We start from the raw sequence: 20,341 nt of genomic DNA on the forward strand, positions 1-20,341 counted from the left end.
TATAAATGATGCATAGGTACGGTAAGGGAGGGGATAGCGCAGAGACAAGCCTCCAGGAAGTGAGCCAATCACTGCAGAGTACTCTAGTTATGATGCGGGCAAATAAGGAGAAGGACACAAATAAAAACATTCAGCTTCTTTTGCTCCCCATCATTCACTTCCTCGCTGCTCAAAACACACATAAGCACTTTAAGGGACTGCAGAGAACAGATCAATGTCTGCTGCTTAAATCGAAGGCTTCAGACACTGCCGGACACACCAGACAAACACAGGATTAACTGAGCATAACGAAGGCAGCCTATGCCAGTGAATACTGACGCTTCAATGTCAAAGAGACCGAATCCACTCTGCTGTTTAGTGAAAACAAATCACTGCAGCCTGCCAAGAAAAAGACTGAGATAGCAGAGCCAGGAGACAGTCACCTTCAGAAGATGGCAGTTATGTAACCGCAGCGAAGGGGGGCTTTGCTCTTTTTCTGCCGTTGAGTTCTCAAAGAAGCTCTGAACTGTGAGATGAATGTGGAAAAAAAACAAAAAACAAACGAACAAAAAAAGCCAGCAGTGATTGTAGACTCTCTCGCCTAACCTATTCTTACCCTGCTGCGCACAAGTTTTTGAGATGCAAGATGACAAAGAAGCACCGCAGCAGCAATGACGTCAGCTCTCCTCCTCCTCATCTTCTTCCTTCTGCTCCCTGGAGAAGTGCTAACAGGAGCTTCAGCTTTAAGGCCTCCTCTGTCATAGCTTAATTATTCCCCTCTCTCTCTCACCTGCATCCACACAGATGTGAAAGTATATGTGGAGCATGACTACATCACACACACACTTCCTAAGTGAAAAAAAGAAAGAGGTGGAGCGCGTATGCAGTGATAATATCACTCGCATTTTCAACCGCGTGATGAAATGAGTGTTGGCACTCGTTAGCCCCCTTTGTTTCCAAGCACCTGAGAGTCAGGATGTGGTGTGTGTGTGTGTGTGTAAAGCACAGCGGAAAGCCCTACATCTTATAACAAGCCAAAGGGGAAAAGGAGTGCCAAGGGGAAAGGGGAAGAAATGAAACTGCCATTGAATCAACTGTCACTTTCAACAATGTGACCAGCTTCTTGTGGGTCTCCATCTGCGTGTGTTTTTGCCAAATAAGTCAAGCCAACCATAAAATCAAGACATCCGGAGTAACGGTTGCACGGGCTGTGCATGACTCATTTGGAGGAAAGCAGAAAAAACTTTTTTGTACAAACGTGTGACTTGGACTGATAACGATGAGGAGAGAGAAAGAGAAAGTGAACCGATGAGCAGTGGAAAGACCTGACTCGTGATTGGTTTTGAAACACTGGTATATGAATGAAGGCTGTTGCAACCATGCAAAGGCAAGGCCGGTTGGGGGGGGGCAGAGGTACATCATTCATGCCGCTACATACAAAGTTGCTAGGTGATGTAACCTCAAGAAAGGGTATTCCTGGGAAGGGGAAAGCGAGGGGAGGATAAAGAAGGGAGAGAGGGACAAAACACAGTTTCCCTAAGTGAGAAGAGGGAAAACAAAAGAAAGAGCCCAACCCCTAAAAAAGCGAGACCAACAGGTTTTTCTCCCCATCCAGCTACAGAAACTTGAATTACACATGGGTGGTGAAAGGGCACCAACGGTTAAACGAGCTGACACACTAAAGGATTTAACAGCCATCTGATCAACCAATGCTTTTAAGGTAATCAACTCTGAGGCTGTCATTAAAATGGCAAACTCACTCAAATTGTGTAAGTGCATTATAAATAAATACAAAGTTTCCTCTAATGTCCACGCCAGCAGAGACCAAGCCTTCAAAGACTCAAGCTGCAGCTAATGCCACAGCAATATCGCTGATGTTGCAGTAGAAAAGTAGCCAAACTCTCCGTTAGCAACATGAAGCGTTACTCTAGAACATTACAGAGATGCCATAAAGAGACCTCGGAGCACTACGAGAGAACGTGAACTGATTTAGGAGCTCAGGATATGACAACACGTCTCCCCCCGCGCTCCATACAGACACACGCTGGCAGCACTGCTCCGCACTCTTACCTATTTAACGTATAGGACCCGTTCCTTTTGAATCTCATCCTGGATGACAGGAAGCGGATAAAGAAATCCAGAATTGATGGTGTTTCTTTCTTATTGTCGCAGCTCGAAACAAACGAACAGCGCCGCGTCTCCCTCCGGACCGCTGCAGAACAAACAAACGCCTTTTTCTCGTTTTTTTGTTGCAGACCTCTCCCTCTCTCCTCCACAACTGTTTCTTTCTACCGTTCCTCTCCCCAGTCCTCCACCCCGTCGCCTCCTTCTTTTCTTCCTCCTCCTACTCCTTTGGTTCCCGACTCGATTTAGTTTCCGTGCATGGGGCAGGGTTAACGAGTCTTCATGCCGCAGGAGTTGCGATTAGAACAAAGCCAGACCTCGTACCGGTGACATGTGGTCGGTGTAAGTTGGAAAAAATCTAGTGATATTAACACGAAGTCTGGTTGAGACTGCTCGGCTTTGTGTCCACAGCCTCGCTGACGCAAACCACCGCGCTTTACTCCAAAAGAGAGGAAAGCAATGTAACTTGAATCCTTTCAATATTACCACATCTACATCCCTTCCTCAGGCTCCACTCGGCGGCATAAAACCGATATAAAAGTGACCCCTAAACACAATAAAACATTAAAAAACAAAACAAAAAAGGTCCCTTTATGGAGAATGATGATCGAAGCGAGTCAGTTTTCTTCTCTCCACACAGGGTCCCGCGGAGGATCTCATGTTTCAACCGCGTTTCCTATCAGAGGAGCTAAAAATACGCATTTATATTCCTCCATATAGGCTGAACGCAAACCAGACGCCACCACCCCAACACGGATCTTGTCAGCGCCTGAAGGGTGAGACAGATTTGACGCTAAGAATAGGGCTGAGGATCCATTAATGCCATTTAAATCCAAAGTAGTCCTTCCAGGTGTATCTGTGGCTTTCTAACGCGCATATAGTCACTTTACATTAAACTCCAGGAGCACTATTCGGCTCTTTTGTTACTGGCATATAAACACTGGATTAAGATTTTAACAGGATGTGGTTTAATAAAGAAAAACTACGGTAATCACAGCTGATTACATGGTTGGTTTGTAATGATAAAAAGGGGGTGGGTGGGTATGCCTATTAATCCCCATCTACTATACCAAGGAACTCTTGACCGTGCATTAGGTACAGATGAGCACAATGATCAATCCTGACTTGCTAGTGAGTAATAGCCACATTTTTTCCCAGCACCTTCCTTAGAAATGATAATGAAATGAGTTGGAGGATAATTTAAGCGGACATAAAGGTGAGACTGGATCCCCTCAAGCTAGGCCCATGTGTGTCTGTTTCCATGGGGGGGGGGGGGGCTCTTTCACCTGGCAGATAATCTTCACACCACCTGATAATCTGTGTACACCGACTACAACCAAAGATAAAGCAAAGCTGTTGTTTTGTCAAGCTTGGCTTTTTAATGGATTTGTTTAAAAAAAAAAAAAAAAAAAACTGTTTGGAGGAGTTGGAGAGGAGAAAAGAGGGCAAGAATGGAGCTAAAATTTGGTAGACAGCCAGACCACAGAAAGCGAAGAGGAGATGTGGTTTTCTTATACGGCTGAGTAAGCTTTGAGAAGGGGAAGATGACATGCAATGAAGGCTCAAAATCCAGGACAGCATTGTGTGTTGCAGTAACGGCAAATTAGGGTTTTAGAAATGTTACATTTGCTCTAAATTCTCCAACAGCAGCTTAACCCTTTAAGACCTACCATAGAACCAAGTTCGCCAGAGCTTATATTATATTTTTACATGCTGTGGAGCCATTTTTGGGAGCATTTCAAGTTGCTATACATCAATACAACCATTATAGCCCAAACTTTAATAATATGTCTGCATTAGGTGCATAGTAATTACATAAATTGCAAAAAAGTGCAATAAACTACAAAAAATTGAAAATCGTTTTTGTTTTTTTAACATATATTTCTAGTTAGAGAAATTTAAGAGGCTTATCCCTCAAAACTGTAAATACAAAAAAGTTACACAAACTAGTTTCCCACCACAGGAAATTTATTTTGAGTGTCTTCATAGTTTTATTTTTGAAATACACCAATTTTTATATACTGCAGGAAAAACGAAAATAAATATTATAGTGCAAATTTGCAAAATAACAGCATATGCATCAAAATAAACTATTTCCAGCAGTGCAATATGAGTCCTAAGCATCCCAGAAACGACACAGAAAGTCATAAACTCAAACATAACTTTTTAAAACACATAACAAGTAAAACACAAGCTCATAAGGGCCCGATCGTAAAAAACTACATTTCCGCAAAATGACGTCACTTCCGGTTTCGGGCAGGTCATGCGGTCATGTGATAGTTCGTGCTGATGGACGTAGGAAGTGTTACAAACAGCTGATGGATCGGCGAAGCGTGTTTCTGGAATATCATGTTTTTGTTGCTGCAAGTGATTTTTATGCAGTTTTTGCAAAGCTATATGTGGAAGGAAACTGTGACCTAGGACAAGCTGATGGCATCAGATGTAAGTACAACTCCTCCAGTTTCATATGCAAAAAAAAATTATTGTGCTAGCTTAAGTGGTTGCAGAGCTACCCGGATTTAAAAATAGTTACGCAAAACAGAGCGTGCCCGCTCCGATCGGCCGTAAAGGGTTAATTACAGGGAAAGCCCAGCTAATCTAGGAGGATATGGTTTAAAGAATCCTGAGTTACTTGGTTAATAATTTCTCTAATAGCAAAATAAAAGATCTCATTACGTTTTGCGCACGTGTCCTGAGGGATTAGAAGCACAAAATAATGAATCCAGGCATGCGGTTAAGTTTAAAAGTAATCCAACTTATTCCGCATTACATCATATATAAGTGCAAAAGTGCAGTGTGGCATTTGTGTGCGTGTTTCCTCTGCTGCCGCAAAATACTCGGGACTGGTTTCATAGCTCCAAGTCGTTTATTACAATAAGAGCAGCTTGGCACCAAAAGTGCTGATCAATGGCACTGCTGTAGCTGCTCCATCAGTCACTGCAGAGTTGCACAACAGCAGCTGGAGGTAGAGAAGAGGAGGAGGAAGACAACAGGAGGCAGGAGTATGAGGGAGAATATCAACAGCAAGAAAACGTGACTTTTAAAAGGTGTGGGGCAGTGAACGCTGCAGACCACGGAGGCACAATTAGCATGGGTTTTATTGATGCTCCTCCTATTCAGTCTTCCTGCTTCCTGCACCTCAACTATCCCTGATTTATTGCTCTGTTTGCAGCCCCTTCATTAAGTTAATTTGAGCTTTCTTCTTTTGCAATTCTTATGCTGATTCCTCCATTTCCTCCACCTGGCATCACTTCTCTCCATCCAGCCCATCCCTCCCTACACTCTTATTCTTGTTGTGCAACAATGTGGTGAACTGTAAGTGCATCTCCTTGCATACTAATGAGGATAAAAGTTGCCAGCCAAACAGCAATGCCTTTACTCTCTCCCTCTCTTTTTTTTTCCTGTCTAAAAGATGAAGCTTCTGAGGGCACAGAGGTTAAAATAAAATACCCATAAACCTTCTCTGTTCATTTCTCTGCCTCGTTTTTAATGACAGGGAAGCTTCCAGAAAGCGGTCATCATTGGCTGGTGTGTGGCTGTGGAATAGCCCTGCCCCCTTCAACCCTCGCTCCTGCTCTGAAGCTTTCCAGGAATACTCTGGTGGACCGCAATGCACAAACACACACAGACACACACACAGTATATCAAGGCTCCAGGAACCTGAGTGCATGTATAAGAAGAGAGGCCAGCTTTAGAGTCTCCAAGTTTCCCAGCACTGACAGAGGTGATACTGACAGAAACCACACAACTCCCTACTTCAGTGCCAAAAAAGTCTTACGAAACCACTACCATGTTTGTATTATGCAATTTAATGTACATAGGGTTTTGCTGCCAAGAACCAAACACATGCTGTTTTTCTTTCCAACACAAGTGGGCACACTCCAAAAATGTTTACGCACACAAAAACAGCACAGCAGAGGTATATGTGAGCTGGGGCCGAGCCAAGCGGTGTGGTATGAAAGAGCCTATATATACACAGCCAGGCTGGGTGACGCCAGGAGGCGGTCGGTCTTTCTGTGTGTGTCTGTCTTTCACATCGTGGCCTGAAACAGAAGCAAGAGAACTGCTTGTCCACCTTTTTGGGCTTCTGCCACCAGGATGGGTAGCACCACAAAGCCTGTGAAGATAGATTCACGAGGGGCAGATGTGACACAGTAAATTAAAAGACAGTGGTGATTTTATTTTCTCAGGATGGTGGGACTTTGGTGCCACCTGCTGTTAAAAAGAAATAATGTACTGCTCAAGCGAAAGTAAACGCTTTCTCATTATTCCTGTGGCACGCATGAGCTGAGAAACAGTCATGAGAGAAAGACAGCAGGAAGGGGAGGAAAGCTGCAGGAAGAGGTGCGGGCCGCCGCTGATGTCCTGACGACTGGTATGCTGTCTGGTATTGCTGGCATGTGAATAAAGGCTTTGAATTAGAGATAAAGGGAAAAAGAGAAGACAGATGACGGAGGAAGGCTATGTCAAGAAGATCCGGGCTCTCAGTGTCATGGTATTGCTGATATGTGAAAGGCAGGACGTTATGACATGAATGACAGGAGCCAATGAGAAGCAAGGACTCTGCAGAAGACGTTTGCAGGTTAAAAAAAATGGTTACACACTGATGGGAATAAACTACAGATGAGAGGACACAATGAGGACTTGAACCGCCCACTTTGTGTGTGTGTTTTAGGGGAAAAACAGAGCATGCCTCAGCACAAATAAGAACAGAACTAGTGATCCCAATCAGCCTCAGGCTGGTGGTGTACTGGTATCACTGGTTTAAAACTGCAGCTGCTTGGTACAGTCATGTGATACTGGACTGCATCGAGCCTGGTGCACACTGGGAAGGCCTGCAAGCCATGATTATGCAACAACAAGATCTGATTTCATGCCCACTGGATCTCTCCTCTCCTTCCGTTATCTCAACTCGTACTTTATCTACATTTATCCTGCAACCAGAGTATCTTCATCGCTTTTCTCAGTCTTCAACACACATGAGACTGAGCATATTCCACCATCTCTTGGAAAATAGTGACCTTATATGACCTGCTAAAAATCAATGATTAAGCAAATGAAGTTACCCAACTCCTAGCAGGTAATCATTTTTTATCCACAGACATGTTCCTTTCTGGTGAAAAGTCATGTAACCTGTAGATGTGCTGCCCTCTTGTGGCATTAAAAAACAGCTTAAAACCACATTCTATGGACATCACTATAAGTTCTTAGTCTTTTCTCTTAGAAAAGAGAGCCACAGCTGTGCTTTACTTCCTATGATTGTAGAAAGAGAAAAATGGAGCCTGGCCAACTGGTCGGACCAGCTAAGGATGGTCTAGACGATAACAGATATAGAGGAGCATGAACTCAAGCTGTAACATCTGAACTTGAAGACAAAACATAAACGTCCTTGTTAGAGGGTTCTTTCACTCACATTTAAATAACATTCAAGGCTATTTTTACTTATCTCACATTTTACATCACAAAAAGAGGCAGTCATCTGTGCAGTCAACTCGCACGCCATACCTTTCCAGACCACACATACTGGTGTGGCTGTTAAATCTGGGACCAGATCAATGCAGGACTCCATCAGAGGCTCACAATATGTGAGTGAGTGTGTTTTTGTTTTTTTTAATTAAAAAAAACATTTTAAGATTACAGTGGCAAAAACATCCTTTAAAAGTTTTTCTGCACTAAAGATTTAAAATGGATTAAAAACGTGGAAAATCTATACTACAGTACACATATAGTTTTTTTAGTTATTTTTATACTTTATTGCAACATTGATTAGTTTTATTTATTTATTTATTTATTTTTATTGACAGCAGGCTCTATATGAATGCTCTAATTGTTGCCGTTATGGCCTCTTGTCCCCTTATTAATTTCACTGCAATACTGAACTTCATAATTTTCATTCTCTACTTAAAACATAATGCACAGCAACTGCATCACTAAGCTTCATGCAAACATTTTGTGTACATCACGCTGGTTTGTACAGTGTTAACTATTGGACAGTGACCCTTTGTGACCAAACACTGAGCTGTGTAATACGAATGAGGCTGTGTGTAACTTAGACTCAAATTCCAGAAATAATTTATTCAACCGCGGGGTTGTGTGAAAATGCCACAGAAAGTGTTTGCTGAGCAAATGGAGCATCTCTAGTTTAGCCCCAAACAGCTCTATGCTAATGCCGAAAAACTCCTTCCCCAGGAAACTGAGCCCGACACTGGAAACCCACTGAAACACTGACAGTGCTGAAGTATGTAGCCCACACCTGACAGTGGTTATGCAACAGCTGGCATGTTCAGCAGTGTGTTTGTATGAAGACTAGCATTGTCCAGGTTGCAGCTACTGTGCAGTCTGTGGAGACCAGTGACCAAACGCCTCTGTGCAAACTGCTCACCTTTTAGCTGTTGGGCAATTGTGGCTCACGAGTTGGCAGTTTGTCTTGTAATCAGAAGGTTGCCGGTTTGAGCCCCGGCTCAGACAGTCTCAGTCGTTGTGTCCTTGGGCAAGACACTTCACCCGTTGCCTACTGGTGGTGGTCAGAGGGCCCGGTGGCGCCAGTGTCCGGCAGCCTCGCCTCTGTCAGTGCGCCCCAGGGCAGCTGTGGCTACAATGTAGCTGCCATCACCAGTGTGTGAATGTGTGTGTGAATGGGTGGATGACTGAACGTGTAAAGCGCTATACAAATACAGGCCATTTACCATTCAGAAATTATATTCTGATAGATAACTCCAATAAACCAGCACCAGTGAAGGGTTCGCCGTAATGTAAGGCTAGACAAAGTAATAAAGCAAGGTCATCTGCTCCGAGCAACACAGAAGAGCCACAATGAAGAATTTATGTCTGTTATTAAAGTTTTTCGGGCAGCTAGTGCAAAGATGTTGTTTAAAGACACAAATTCCACTTGTGATAATCGTCACGTTCATGAATTGTATGTATTATTTTCTGGTCTTTCTTGTTTATTAGCACTCAGGCATGAAATGCAGCTGCACAGACGGAACTGACAGTGACAAGTTGACTAAGACGAGGAGACAGAAAGATGGAAAGAAAGGCACGTGCGGTTAGAGACGCCGCTCACGTTTCTGCGTTATGATAAACGCAAAGGAGCGACAGATGCCCAGCCGGGGCCCACGTGAGGGAAGCAGCTCTTCCTGTGTTTGTGCATCTCGCTGTTTGCTTTCCCTTTTGCACAACAAGTGACGAGATTTCCTGCAAGCTCCTGTTCCAGACTCCCAGCACAGGCAGAGAGGCAGAACAATGAGGAGGAAGAGAGAGCCGGGCAGTGCAGGAGATAATGGAGGAACACACACACACGCACAGGTCATGTGCAAACACAGGCAAAGATTGAGGTGTACGTGAGGACACACACCCTGAATCAAACAAGCACACATGCAGGCAGTGTGGATAACTACAATGAGGCCAAATACAACATGAAAAAGGAGAAGCAAAGGGACCAAAAAAAGAAAGAAAACAACACAGGGAAATTGCAACATAAAGGCCCAGAACCTTATCAAAATCAAGACTGCAGATTTAATTTCATTCAGTCAGCACTAACATTTCCTTCTGAAGCACGGTCTAGTTTAGTCAGTGCAGTAGCTTCCACGTCATCAAGGTTACTCGGTGAGGTGAAATCCCCAGCGGTTGTGAGAAATGTCCCATCTGTGCATACAGTACATGGCCCTGAGCGACACATGAACTCACCAGAGCGCACCAAACCCCTGACCTACACTTCATCTACAAGAAGAAACGGATGTGGGGAATGCGTCTTACTCTTTTATTCCCCACACAAAAAACAAATGTTCAACCTGACACACTGACACCAAGGTTAAGACGAGAAACAGCTTACAGAGCGGATGTCCAGCACACAAGTGCTGCGACGCATATAGCCTCTTCCAGAGCCATAGATAGCGCTTTTCTATTTCTATCTGCTGCTTCTGTCAAATCCCAGCATTTTAAGTAGTTGGGAAGCTCTCAGTGTGCATTGAATGCGCTGCTGATGAACAGGAGCAATCATTTTGTGTTAGTTTAGACCTCAGAGGTCAAAATACTTTAATTTTTCGCATTTTTCTCGCTCCCTGAAGCAAATAAACCCTTACAGCCTGCGCCATGGAAACAAACAATTTGTGTCCATTACGCCTGTGCCTTTACATGATGAAAAATAAAAATAAAACAAAGGTTCCACCTCGTGATACCAATGATATAGCGATGCCATGTGTTTACATTCCCAAGCGAGCACAACAATGACACAAGCCCAGACATGTCTAAGAGTGAGCAGCAGCAGGTCAGCCTTGAATAATGATTCTATACCTGGAAAAAAGCAAGCTACTTCAACAGCACACAAGTGTTAACACTAACTGTGACTCAATCTAGCATCGCTGGGGTGCTCGTTAGTTGCGCTCCGTATGACAGGAAGAGCAAATGGTGGATGGAAGCCAGTGATGTGGTTACAAGCTGCTAAAGCAGAGTTTTAAGACTGTATCCCCCACTCCTCGCGTTTCTGCAGCTTATGATTGCAACTTGCCAAATATGGTAACTTGTGGCTTCAAAGAAATAACAAAGATAGCCAAATTGCTAATACTGAGGCCCTAAAATGTCCAAAATCAGTGACATGTTTAAGAATTATTATCTTCAAATCCTTTATTACCTCATATTTCTATTACAGCTGGGTACAAAATAATCCATTATACAGTAGGGCTGCTCAATTAATCGAATTTTAATCACGATTACGATCTGGGCTTTCAACGATCATTGCAAATGACTGAGCCGATTATTAGCCCCTCCCTCATGCTTTACTCTCGCGCTGCTCCGTGTGGCAAATCGAGCGCACTTCTCTGCATCTCGAACACGCGTCACAACAATTAAGAGGACCCGAGGGAAGCTCGGAAAGCTAAGCAGAAGTTATTTCGAGAGGAGAGTGACTGCCGTTGGTTGAAAAGAGAGGTAAAAAAAACTTCAGTGGTGTGGAAACATTACGGGTTCGCGGAGTCAGAACTGGGCTCAATTAGACATAGTGTGTAAACTTTGCTACGGTGTCGTAGCTGCACCACAGAGCAACACTGCAAAGTTCACTAAACATAGATGTTTACATTTTTCATTTATTTTTTATATTGCAAACATTTGCACTGTTATCAGTATTTGCACACTATTTTATATTATTTTTTAAAGTCATTATCCAATACATTGTTATTGTTAACCCTTTAAATCCCTGTAGAACCGGAACCTCGTAAGCTAGCACAATAATTAGTTTTGCATATGAAACCAGAGGAGTTGTACTTACATCTTATGCCATCAGCTTGTCCTCGGTCACGGTTTCCTTCCACATAAAGCTTTGCAAAAATTGCATAAAAAGCGCTTGCAGGAACAAAAACATAATATTCCAGAAACAGCTTTGCCGATCAGATCAGCTGTTCGTAACACTTCCCACAATGAAAACGACGGAAATGCAAACTATCGCATGTCCGCCATTTCCTGTCTGAAACCGGAAGTAATGTCATTTTCGCGGAAAATGTAGTTCTTTACTTGTAGGCCTTAAAAGCCTATACTGGTCATGTTTGACTTTTCTGAATAGTTTCTGTGATGCTTAGAACTCGAATTGCACTGCTGGAAATAGTTTATTTTGATGCACCTGCTGTTTTCTTTGCAAATTTGCATCATAGGATTGTTTTTTGTTTTTCCTGCAGTATATAAAAATTGCTGTATCTCCAAAATAAAACTATGAAGACGCTCAAAATAAATTTCCTATGGTGGGAAACTATTTTTTGCAACTTTTTTGTATTTAAAGTTTTGAGGGATAAACCTCTTAAATTTCTCCAAGTAGAAATATATGTAAACAAAACAAAAATGATTTTCAATTTTTTTGTAGTTTATTGCACTTTTTTGTAATTAATGTAATTACTATGGACTTAATGCATACATATTATTAAAATATGGGCTATAACAGTTGTATTGATGTATAGCAACTTGAAATGCTCCCAAAAATGGCACTACAGCATGTAAAAAAAAAAAATATAAGCTCTGGCGGACTTGGTTCTATGGTAGGTCTTAAAGGGTTAAATAAATATCGTCAAATAATCGAGATCTCAATTTCAGTGAAAATAATTGTGATTATCATTTTTGCCATAATCGAGCAGCCCTATTATACAGTGCTATCACAACGGGTTGTTTTTGTCAGTACTTCTCAATATCTGTAACTGAAAGACAGAAAAAAATAGCCTAAAAAAGGCATAATGCAGAAATGATGCATTTAGTTCCTTCAACCTCCTGTCAGAATGTGTCGTTTCATTACTATTCAATTTCAATAATGAACTCAATAGCACTCTGATTTACTTTGCCCCCCACTGCTTCCTAGTGCTAATTAGTTAATTTATTAATAAATGTCTGGTTTTGTAAATAACATGTGGTGTAAATTTTCCATGGTGCAAGCCATTTACCACCTCCCCCACTGCTGCGTCAAACGTATTTTACCAGCATTTTAAACACAAGAAGTTTTAACATGTGATAGATATACCATTGATTTATATGTGACCAAGCCTGCATGCAAGAAAAGCAGCACTGTCACTGTCACTGGTTGCATAATGATTTAAAAATGCAGAGAACGTCATTAATCACTTCTCAAACAGGCAGCTACTGGTATTGGTGCTTTACAAAGACATGGCATACTCATGGGGAGGAAGTGTGGCTGAAGAAGATAAAGAGTAGCGCAGAAGGAATGAGGGAGAATAAAGAGTATACAAGAGAGAGGAGTTCGGGAGTCACTGGCTCGCGTCACAGATCTCCCTCCATCACTCTTTATGTAGGCTAATCTCTTCCATCTCACCTCCCTGAGCCGACTGGCTCACTTAGCCTCTTTTAACCAGCTAATGGATGGTAATAAATCAGCAGCACACTCCTCTCACCTCTAATCTCTCGTAGCCTGCTCTGCTCCGCACACTCCCCCTGATATATGACTCAGTCCACCTCGACTCCTAGTGCGAGGCAGTTACTGATGGAAGTAGGGGTTAGACAGCAACCAGAAAATCAGAAAGTGTGGATGACGGATGAGACCAGAAGCAAGAAGAAGAAAGAACAGACTCACATCTCCTGTTTTTCTGCTTTACTTATTTTGAACTTTAAGCCTTTTGTTCAATATTTTCTCGTCTAGACCTTTGTCACATATTAGGGAATAGTATTTTAAGAGTTTCACATCTGTGGCAAAATATTTTTGGAAGTTTGTAAAATTTGCATTTAATCAAACTATGCAATTAAAAATAACTTTTTATAGGCAGGGAAAAAGGTTACGTTGTAGCCTCCCATATTGGAAGTTTTAAAATGTTAAATCTGGTGTCGACAGATGAAGTCGGAGCATGGCTTCCTGGATTAAACTGTGGCAAAGTGAGCTGCTCCTGAACCCCCTGTGCCTCATAATACCCTGTATTCACAGCCAGTCTTCTGCACAGCAAACTTGTAACCTAGCTCCCTGTGCTAACAAGCTCTTGGCTCAGTGTTGTCATTTATCACCCAGCTCAGAGACCACCTGGGATTAGAAAGGCTTTAAGAAAGGTCATGTTTAACAGGTCAACCGTTAACAAACACTAGAGAAGATGAAGATTAGTGTTGTGACACGGTATGCAAGACCACGGGCATGACTATGTTATAATGAAGTGCAATGTTGTGTGGGTGCGAAGAGCATGGACAGAGCACGTTCCCCAGTGTGGTTCTCTGCAAACACTCAGATGATCAGACTTATCCGTGTTTACACTAAACACCGCCTCAAGGGTCAAATACTTTGTTGTGTGCCTTGTGTTTCTTGTATTTTGTCCAGCTTTGAGCTTTTCAGCCCTGCTCCTGGGAGGCCGTGTCAGCAGCTTCCACAGAGTGACCCCAACCCTGCAGCGGAAATTGGACGACCCCGAACACCAGCTCCCTCTCCGTTATCTCCCTTTGCCTTCATTCCAAGTCAAACTCTTCCCTCAAAAACATCTCCCTCCTCCTCCACATCCTTTTTTAGATTCAAGCTAACAAGTTCACAGCCTCACACACTCATGTTTGGCACCCTGTCCACAACACAATTAGGTTTGTAGATGCAGGCATGTCGATTGTCCTACAGGAAAAAGAAGGGAATCCTGTGGAGATACACATTATAAACCAGTTTAATGAAATCTGGAAATCTAAACTGCTGCTACTGATATTTTCCATACTGATAGGTGGGGAAGGATGATACTGGTTGTGGGTGGATGTTTTGCATGTACTACCCTGTGTCATCCCACATCAGAGCATGAGTCTTCTCCCCTCCCTCCATCTCTGTCAGTGTGACATTTGATTTCTGACTCACAAGTTAAAGATATGTACAGGCCATATGGGCAGATCAAAGCTGTCAGTTACACATAGCAAATATATGGCTGCTGGTGTTGGCCTGTCACAGTCTCCCTCTAATCTTACACACTGTCTCGCCACTGGTAATTTCTCACCCCAACTGCTTCAATGTGTGCTGTATGAATGTTAATGCACAGACATGCACACATATAAAAAGAGCAAAAAGCTCTGACTGAAGTTTTGTTTCTTCACTGATGCCAGCAACTAAAACTTTGCCAACTAACCTGAAAAAATAAATTAAAACAAATCTTTGTAGTCACAGTTTCTATTACAGGTCACATGCAGTAAAGTCCATTTTTCATCTAGACAATTGTATCATTTCATTTCCTGGTACTTGAACTGTTGAAAAATTGTCCAGTGTTTACTGATAAGTTACATTTCCTTTACTCGTTTATTCAAATGTGACACTTTTATGATCTGAGCGAGCCACCAAGCGGGACAGACAAATGGAACAAGGCGCCAAACTGTTTCCAGTTAACATCTAACTGAGTTTAAAGAAATCAGTTCTGGGAAAAGTCCAAGACACCAATTACAAATTAAGCCTTTGCACACCATTTGGTTGAGAGGCACATGACATCATCTTTTATTTCCTGTCCAAACTACCAAACAGGAAGTTTTTTTTGTTTTTTTGTAAAGACAAAGGGAAAAAAACAAGAAAAGTTAAGATTAGCTTTCTCACTTCCTTCTCCATTTAGGGCAGCTTTATATTCACATCTGCCATGTTCCTATGAGATCTCACATTAGTATCAACACATGACTTCCCTTTCTGTTTTTGTGATTTATTGTCCCACCACAAATGGTAAATAGTAAATGTAACCCATGTAATCCCACTTAAGGTTGGTATCCGTGGCACTGGAAACATCCACATCCTTCCTGTGCCAGGCACCAATGTGCACATACACAAGAACACACATCCGCATTCACCTTTACAGCCAGTGGGAGTGGACAGGCCACTGATTAAAGGGGGATAAAAAACAAATAGTGGGATGCTGAGGAAAGACGAAAGTGTTGGAGAAAAAAACATGTGGCAGCAGAGGAGTACAGCCTTGAGATGATTCCCTGAGGCGGGCATGTGTGCTTTGGAGAAAGAGGGAGAGAGAGAGAGAGAGCGCGAGTGAGTGTGTTTACTCGGCTTACCCTGCCTGATGCAACACGGAGATCTCTAATCCAATTATAGTTCAAACCAGCCTAGCGGTCTAGCTTCAGCCACCAAGGACAAACCTAGCTAGCTTACATCAACGCCAGTAGCCCACCGGCTCTGTACAGATTTAGCAGCTAACTGCTCAGCTGAAACCTCGCCCGAGGGTGCCGACCACATAAAAAATAAATAAAAATCAGCCAGAATTAAATCCTTCCTCCTCCAAGACAAATGAAACCTGATTAGCTGAATGAGACTCTAGAGTTCTGCTGCAGAAACACTCAAATCTTGGTCTTCACAGTTTTGGGAATCAAAGCAGGAGGTTAAGGATCCACAGGAGAAATACTATGCATTTGGACTCCTCAGTCCTTCTGGTGCATTTTTCCCCATTTCTGACCTGCACAGAGTTCCAAACTGCATTTCTCCTTCTGTCATTTGCAGCCTGGCCCCTGCTGTTAAATCTCCTTCTTCGTCCTCTATTTAAGAGCTCTGCTGTTTCTAATCTACCTCCCTGCCCCACGTTGCCACTTCCCATTTATCTGAATATCTCAACCTATTGCCTAGGCGTCTCTATCGCATTCCTCCTTCCCTCACTTTACAAAAAAAAAAAAAAGTCTCATGCTGTTCTCCTCCTTATCATCTACCTCTGTCTTCCTTTTCCTCTGGTGTATTTAATTCATATTTCCTTAGGTAGCACATCTCAACTCTTATTAGCCAGATCTTGGAAATTATATTGTTAATCTTTTTGGTTTCTTATCTAGCTATTCAACTTCTGGAAAGACTCAGCCGGTTTTGTTTCAAATGATAACTATGTATGTCATGTTTCCTGTGCCATATCTAACAGAGCATTCTGCAAGACTACATTCCTCAGTTTGGCCATGACCTCAGGAAACACTTTACTCGTGACTTTATGGCTTCAGTTGGTAGATTCAAGTCTTACCGAATAAAACAAAGCCAATTCTGGTCCCCACTGCAATCAAAAATACCAATAAACCAGGGAATGCTACAAGACAGACCTGCTCTAAAGCATACTATTCTATGAGTATACAACAGCCTTTGGTTTCTCAGACAGATATAACCCTCGTTAGAGGCGCCCGCTTTCAAAAAGACAAGGCAGTCATGGCCAAAACACTCATCTCAAAGATTCACAAGTCACTAGGTGACATTGCAGTGGGGCTACATCCATCTCGTATATATAGTTTATGGCATTGAACAAGTGGACATGTATCAGTAGCTCAAGTTCTCTGAGGCTTATTAATAGATTCAGAACTTCTCTGTGACTCAGCAGTGTAATGAGACTTGTACGCTCACACAGAAAATGTGCGTGCCTATTGAAATTGTGGCACTTTAATTAGTTCATGAACAAAACGGTCATATGATTAATCTCTGACATTCTAATTTAGAAAAACAGAATTATATTTAACCCAATAAACAGAAAAGAAACGTATAGAGAGAAATAATATATCTTCTTAAATAAGAAAGATGTCATTAAATGCATCTTATAGCCAAACTTGCAGCAGAACTGTTCTTTGCGGCATTCAGTGTGGGTGGATAGCAACAACAACAACAACTACTAAAAATCTGCTGCAGGATGTTCAACTTATCTTAGATGATCTTAAGACAGTTGTAGCCAACAGCGGCCCATGACTGCGATGCTCTCTGACAGAACAGTAGCTGCTCCGAGGCCTGTGGCAGGCAGTTCAGCTACAAGAAGAGCGAGTCAAGTTTGGGATCTGCATACTGAAGTCAGCTCTGTAATTAAGCATGTGAGAGGAAAATGTCCTGATGTGACCAATACCAAGAGGTGGAAGGGGTGAGAGTGAGAGAGCAGCTGATCAGCTATGACGGTTCCTGCCTGCTGCCAGTGTTTTTCCTCGTCTCCCTCTCTCCATTTGTTGGCAGCGCCAGTGGTGTGTGCTGGGCAGAGCTGCCCAGAGCGTTATGAAAGAGTAAACACAGTCGCAGCGTGGTGCCACTCCCCTGCCAAGTGAAACAGAGGCAAAACACACACATACATGCACACAAACACACACACAACCATGCCAGAAGCTGAACAGTGCAGCCCAGCTGAGAACATCTCCACATTCAAAGCAGCAACAAATTCATTTTACAGACTGTAAACACATCGAAACATATGGCCTCTTAAACCAGTGTAATATGCTGGTTAAATGTTACCAACCAGTGTAGTTGACACTGTGAAACACAGTCTGTTCAAGCTTTTGAACAGGTCAGAACCCATGTGAGTGGGTGGAGAAGCTTCACATGCGCATCCAGCTCCAGGTACTCAGAGCTGGGTTTCATTTGCAGCCTCTCAATCTATCGCAGTATTTAGTTGCAGTGCACTCAGAGCATGCACTGCCCTGAGGCTTTTGAAAGCTCATCTTCACTCAAATATATTGGCAAAAAGGGGAGAAGAAAAACAAAGCCTACCACACTTAGCAAGAGTTTCCATCTCAAGTGCTCGTGAAAGTGCTTAATACAACCATGCATGCATTTGGATTCTTCATTATCCACTTCATCCACTTATGCATATTCAGTGAAAGGCAAACTGCAGAGTCATCCTGGTATCAGATTCATTCATTCACTTTCAATAGTGCCTTTATATCACCCTGAATGATGCACACTGATATCCTGGAACACTAAGATACAGAAACCTCATTTAAGATTTAATTGGACACCAACTGGTTTAGGATGGTTCTCAAAAATGATCGCCCACAATTTTAACCAATGTGAAAATGATCATCTTATAAGTGCAGAACACCTGCATCTCTACGACCACTGTTAATCCTGCATGCTCTAGGTGTCAGCTTTCTGTGAAACTTGATGTCATTGACAACTCTGAACTATAACAGCTCGACTCTGATGGTGTGTCTGAGGAATAGGAGGGACCTGGCACCGCTGTCGCAAAATAATGGTACAGCCTTGAAGAAGGGAGCCGATATCAGAGGTAAGATGAGGACTTGTTTGTTTTGACTCTGCCCCTCCAGCTCTGCTTTGCCCTTACACTGTTTTCCTTTCTCTTTCCCCACACGAGGCAAGCCCACAAAAAAAAGCAAAAAAAAAAAAAAAGCATGATAGCGCTTGTACAACATTACTCAGCATCTAGGCGTTCCTCCTACCCCTCCACTAGCTTTTATTAGTTTAAAACATTTCTCAAAAACATTACCAAGGCTGCGTTGCTCTATGTGGCTGCACAGTCCAGCTCAGGCAGCAGTCAAGCACGAAAACGTCTCTGCATGTCAGTGTCCAGAGAGCAAGCGCGAGTAAGGGGGGGAGGGAGGGAGTAGAAGACAGAGTGTGTTAAAGGGTTGAAAGTGACTACAGAGTCCTTTGTGGGGAGTAAACAAACCTCAGAAACGGAGGCACATCATGGTAGAATAACCTCAAGCCTGACGTTGAACCCCGGGAATGGGCCCTCGCGTCACTAAAGCAGCGCAGAATTAATGTGAGGCGCATAAAACAATTATTGGAAAACTAGAAATTAGTACTGATTAATATTAAATATTGATATAATAATCTGATGCAATTCACAGGCAATCTGGTGCTTGGGAAACAAAGTTCCCACCCTGAGTAAGCAGCTTGTTTAATCACCTTTAATAGCGATATCTTGAAGCAATCACTTTTTTGTATGTCGTTATTAACGCTCTCATATTGCTCACTGAAGCTCCAATAACATTTCAATCATTGCAATGCCTTGATTCTTTTCGTTTCAGCCAATCTACAGTAGATCTGCAGCTGTGCTTGGGGTCCTCATCGTATTTCATGACCTAGCTTTAGCTGGTGGACTTTATAGTTCGGTATATAGAGGAACTCAGTCTTGCAAAACAAGCCCATACCATCACCTCTCCACCACCATGCTTGACAGTTGCTTTGAGGCATTTGTGCTGATATGTTGAGTTTAGTTTTTGCCTAATATGAGCATTATGGCCAGACATCTCCACTTTGTTCTAATCTGTCCAAAAGACACTGTTCCTGAATCTTGTGGTTGTGGTTCAGGTCCAGCTTGCATATGCATGACTTGCCAGGATGCTCTTTTTAGAGAGGCCACCCTTCTAAAATAAAAGCTATACTAGTTCAGTCCTTATAATTTAACATTTAACCTGGTAACTGAGGCCTGTCAAGTCTCACAGGTATGTCACTTGAGATTTTTCTCTGAACATCGCTTGGTCTGACCTTGGGGTAAAAGATGGTCACATTCACTGAGAGAATTTGATTAGCAGTACCTCTTAGTTCGGGAAGGCAGTAAGAGAGTACTTGGCTTTTTCCAGATTTGTGTGAAAACTATTTTTCACATGACTGTTACTGGCATTTTAACATTTGTGTTTTCAGTTTTTTTTTTTTTGCTTTTACATATAAACACTTGGAAAGTTAGACTCCTAAAGACCGGGACATTCAGATCTCCTGTGCAAGCTCTAGGACAGATTAGTTCTAAACTGACCAAATTACCAGAAACTCAGAAACATTTCTTATTAAACCATAAACATACAGTCACAGGATGTTGGTTTTCAACTGACATTAACCATGGTGTCATTTGTGCTCCATGTTAGGAGCTGCGGAGAAACTACGTGTCAGGATACAGGATTTACAACAAACACGGGCGTAATGTGTTAAACACTAAAGCAGATTTAGCTACGTTACGTGGTCTTAAAAACCTTGGCTTGGGTTGCCGTGGGTGTGCAGTAGTAAAGCAACTTCAGTGCCAGACACGTTACATTGATTCTTAATAGAGCAAGGCTCTTACATGCTGTCTGCAGAGAGCCAACA

General features: G+C 42.5%; 1 protein-coding gene across 2 annotated transcripts in view; it reads right to left on the reverse strand.

The window, feature by feature from the left end:
- The window catches only part of mob2a (MOB kinase activator 2a), a 53,499-nt gene that overhangs the window by 27,179 nt on the left and 5,979 nt on the right, over window positions 1–20,341 (reverse strand). Inside the window, exon 1 of one of the 2 annotated variants that reach the window (XM_085411746.1) lies at window positions 2,050–2,807. The exons of the other annotated variant lie outside the window; for it this stretch is intronic. Within the exon in view, the coding sequence (XP_085267872.1) occupies window positions 2,050–2,087 (38 nt within the window). The 5' untranslated portion in view covers window positions 2,088–2,807. Of the gene's footprint in view, window positions 1–2,049; window positions 2,808–20,341 lie in introns of those variants that run through there. 2 annotated transcript variants of the gene reach the window in all.

Source organism: Rhamphochromis longiceps, linkage group LG7 (genome assembly GCF_057381845.1).
Source record: "Rhamphochromis longiceps isolate RC_006_pf linkage group LG7, R_longiceps_female_GT1.1, whole genome shotgun sequence".
Lineage (NCBI taxonomy): Eukaryota > Metazoa > Chordata > Actinopteri > Cichliformes > Cichlidae > Rhamphochromis > Rhamphochromis longiceps.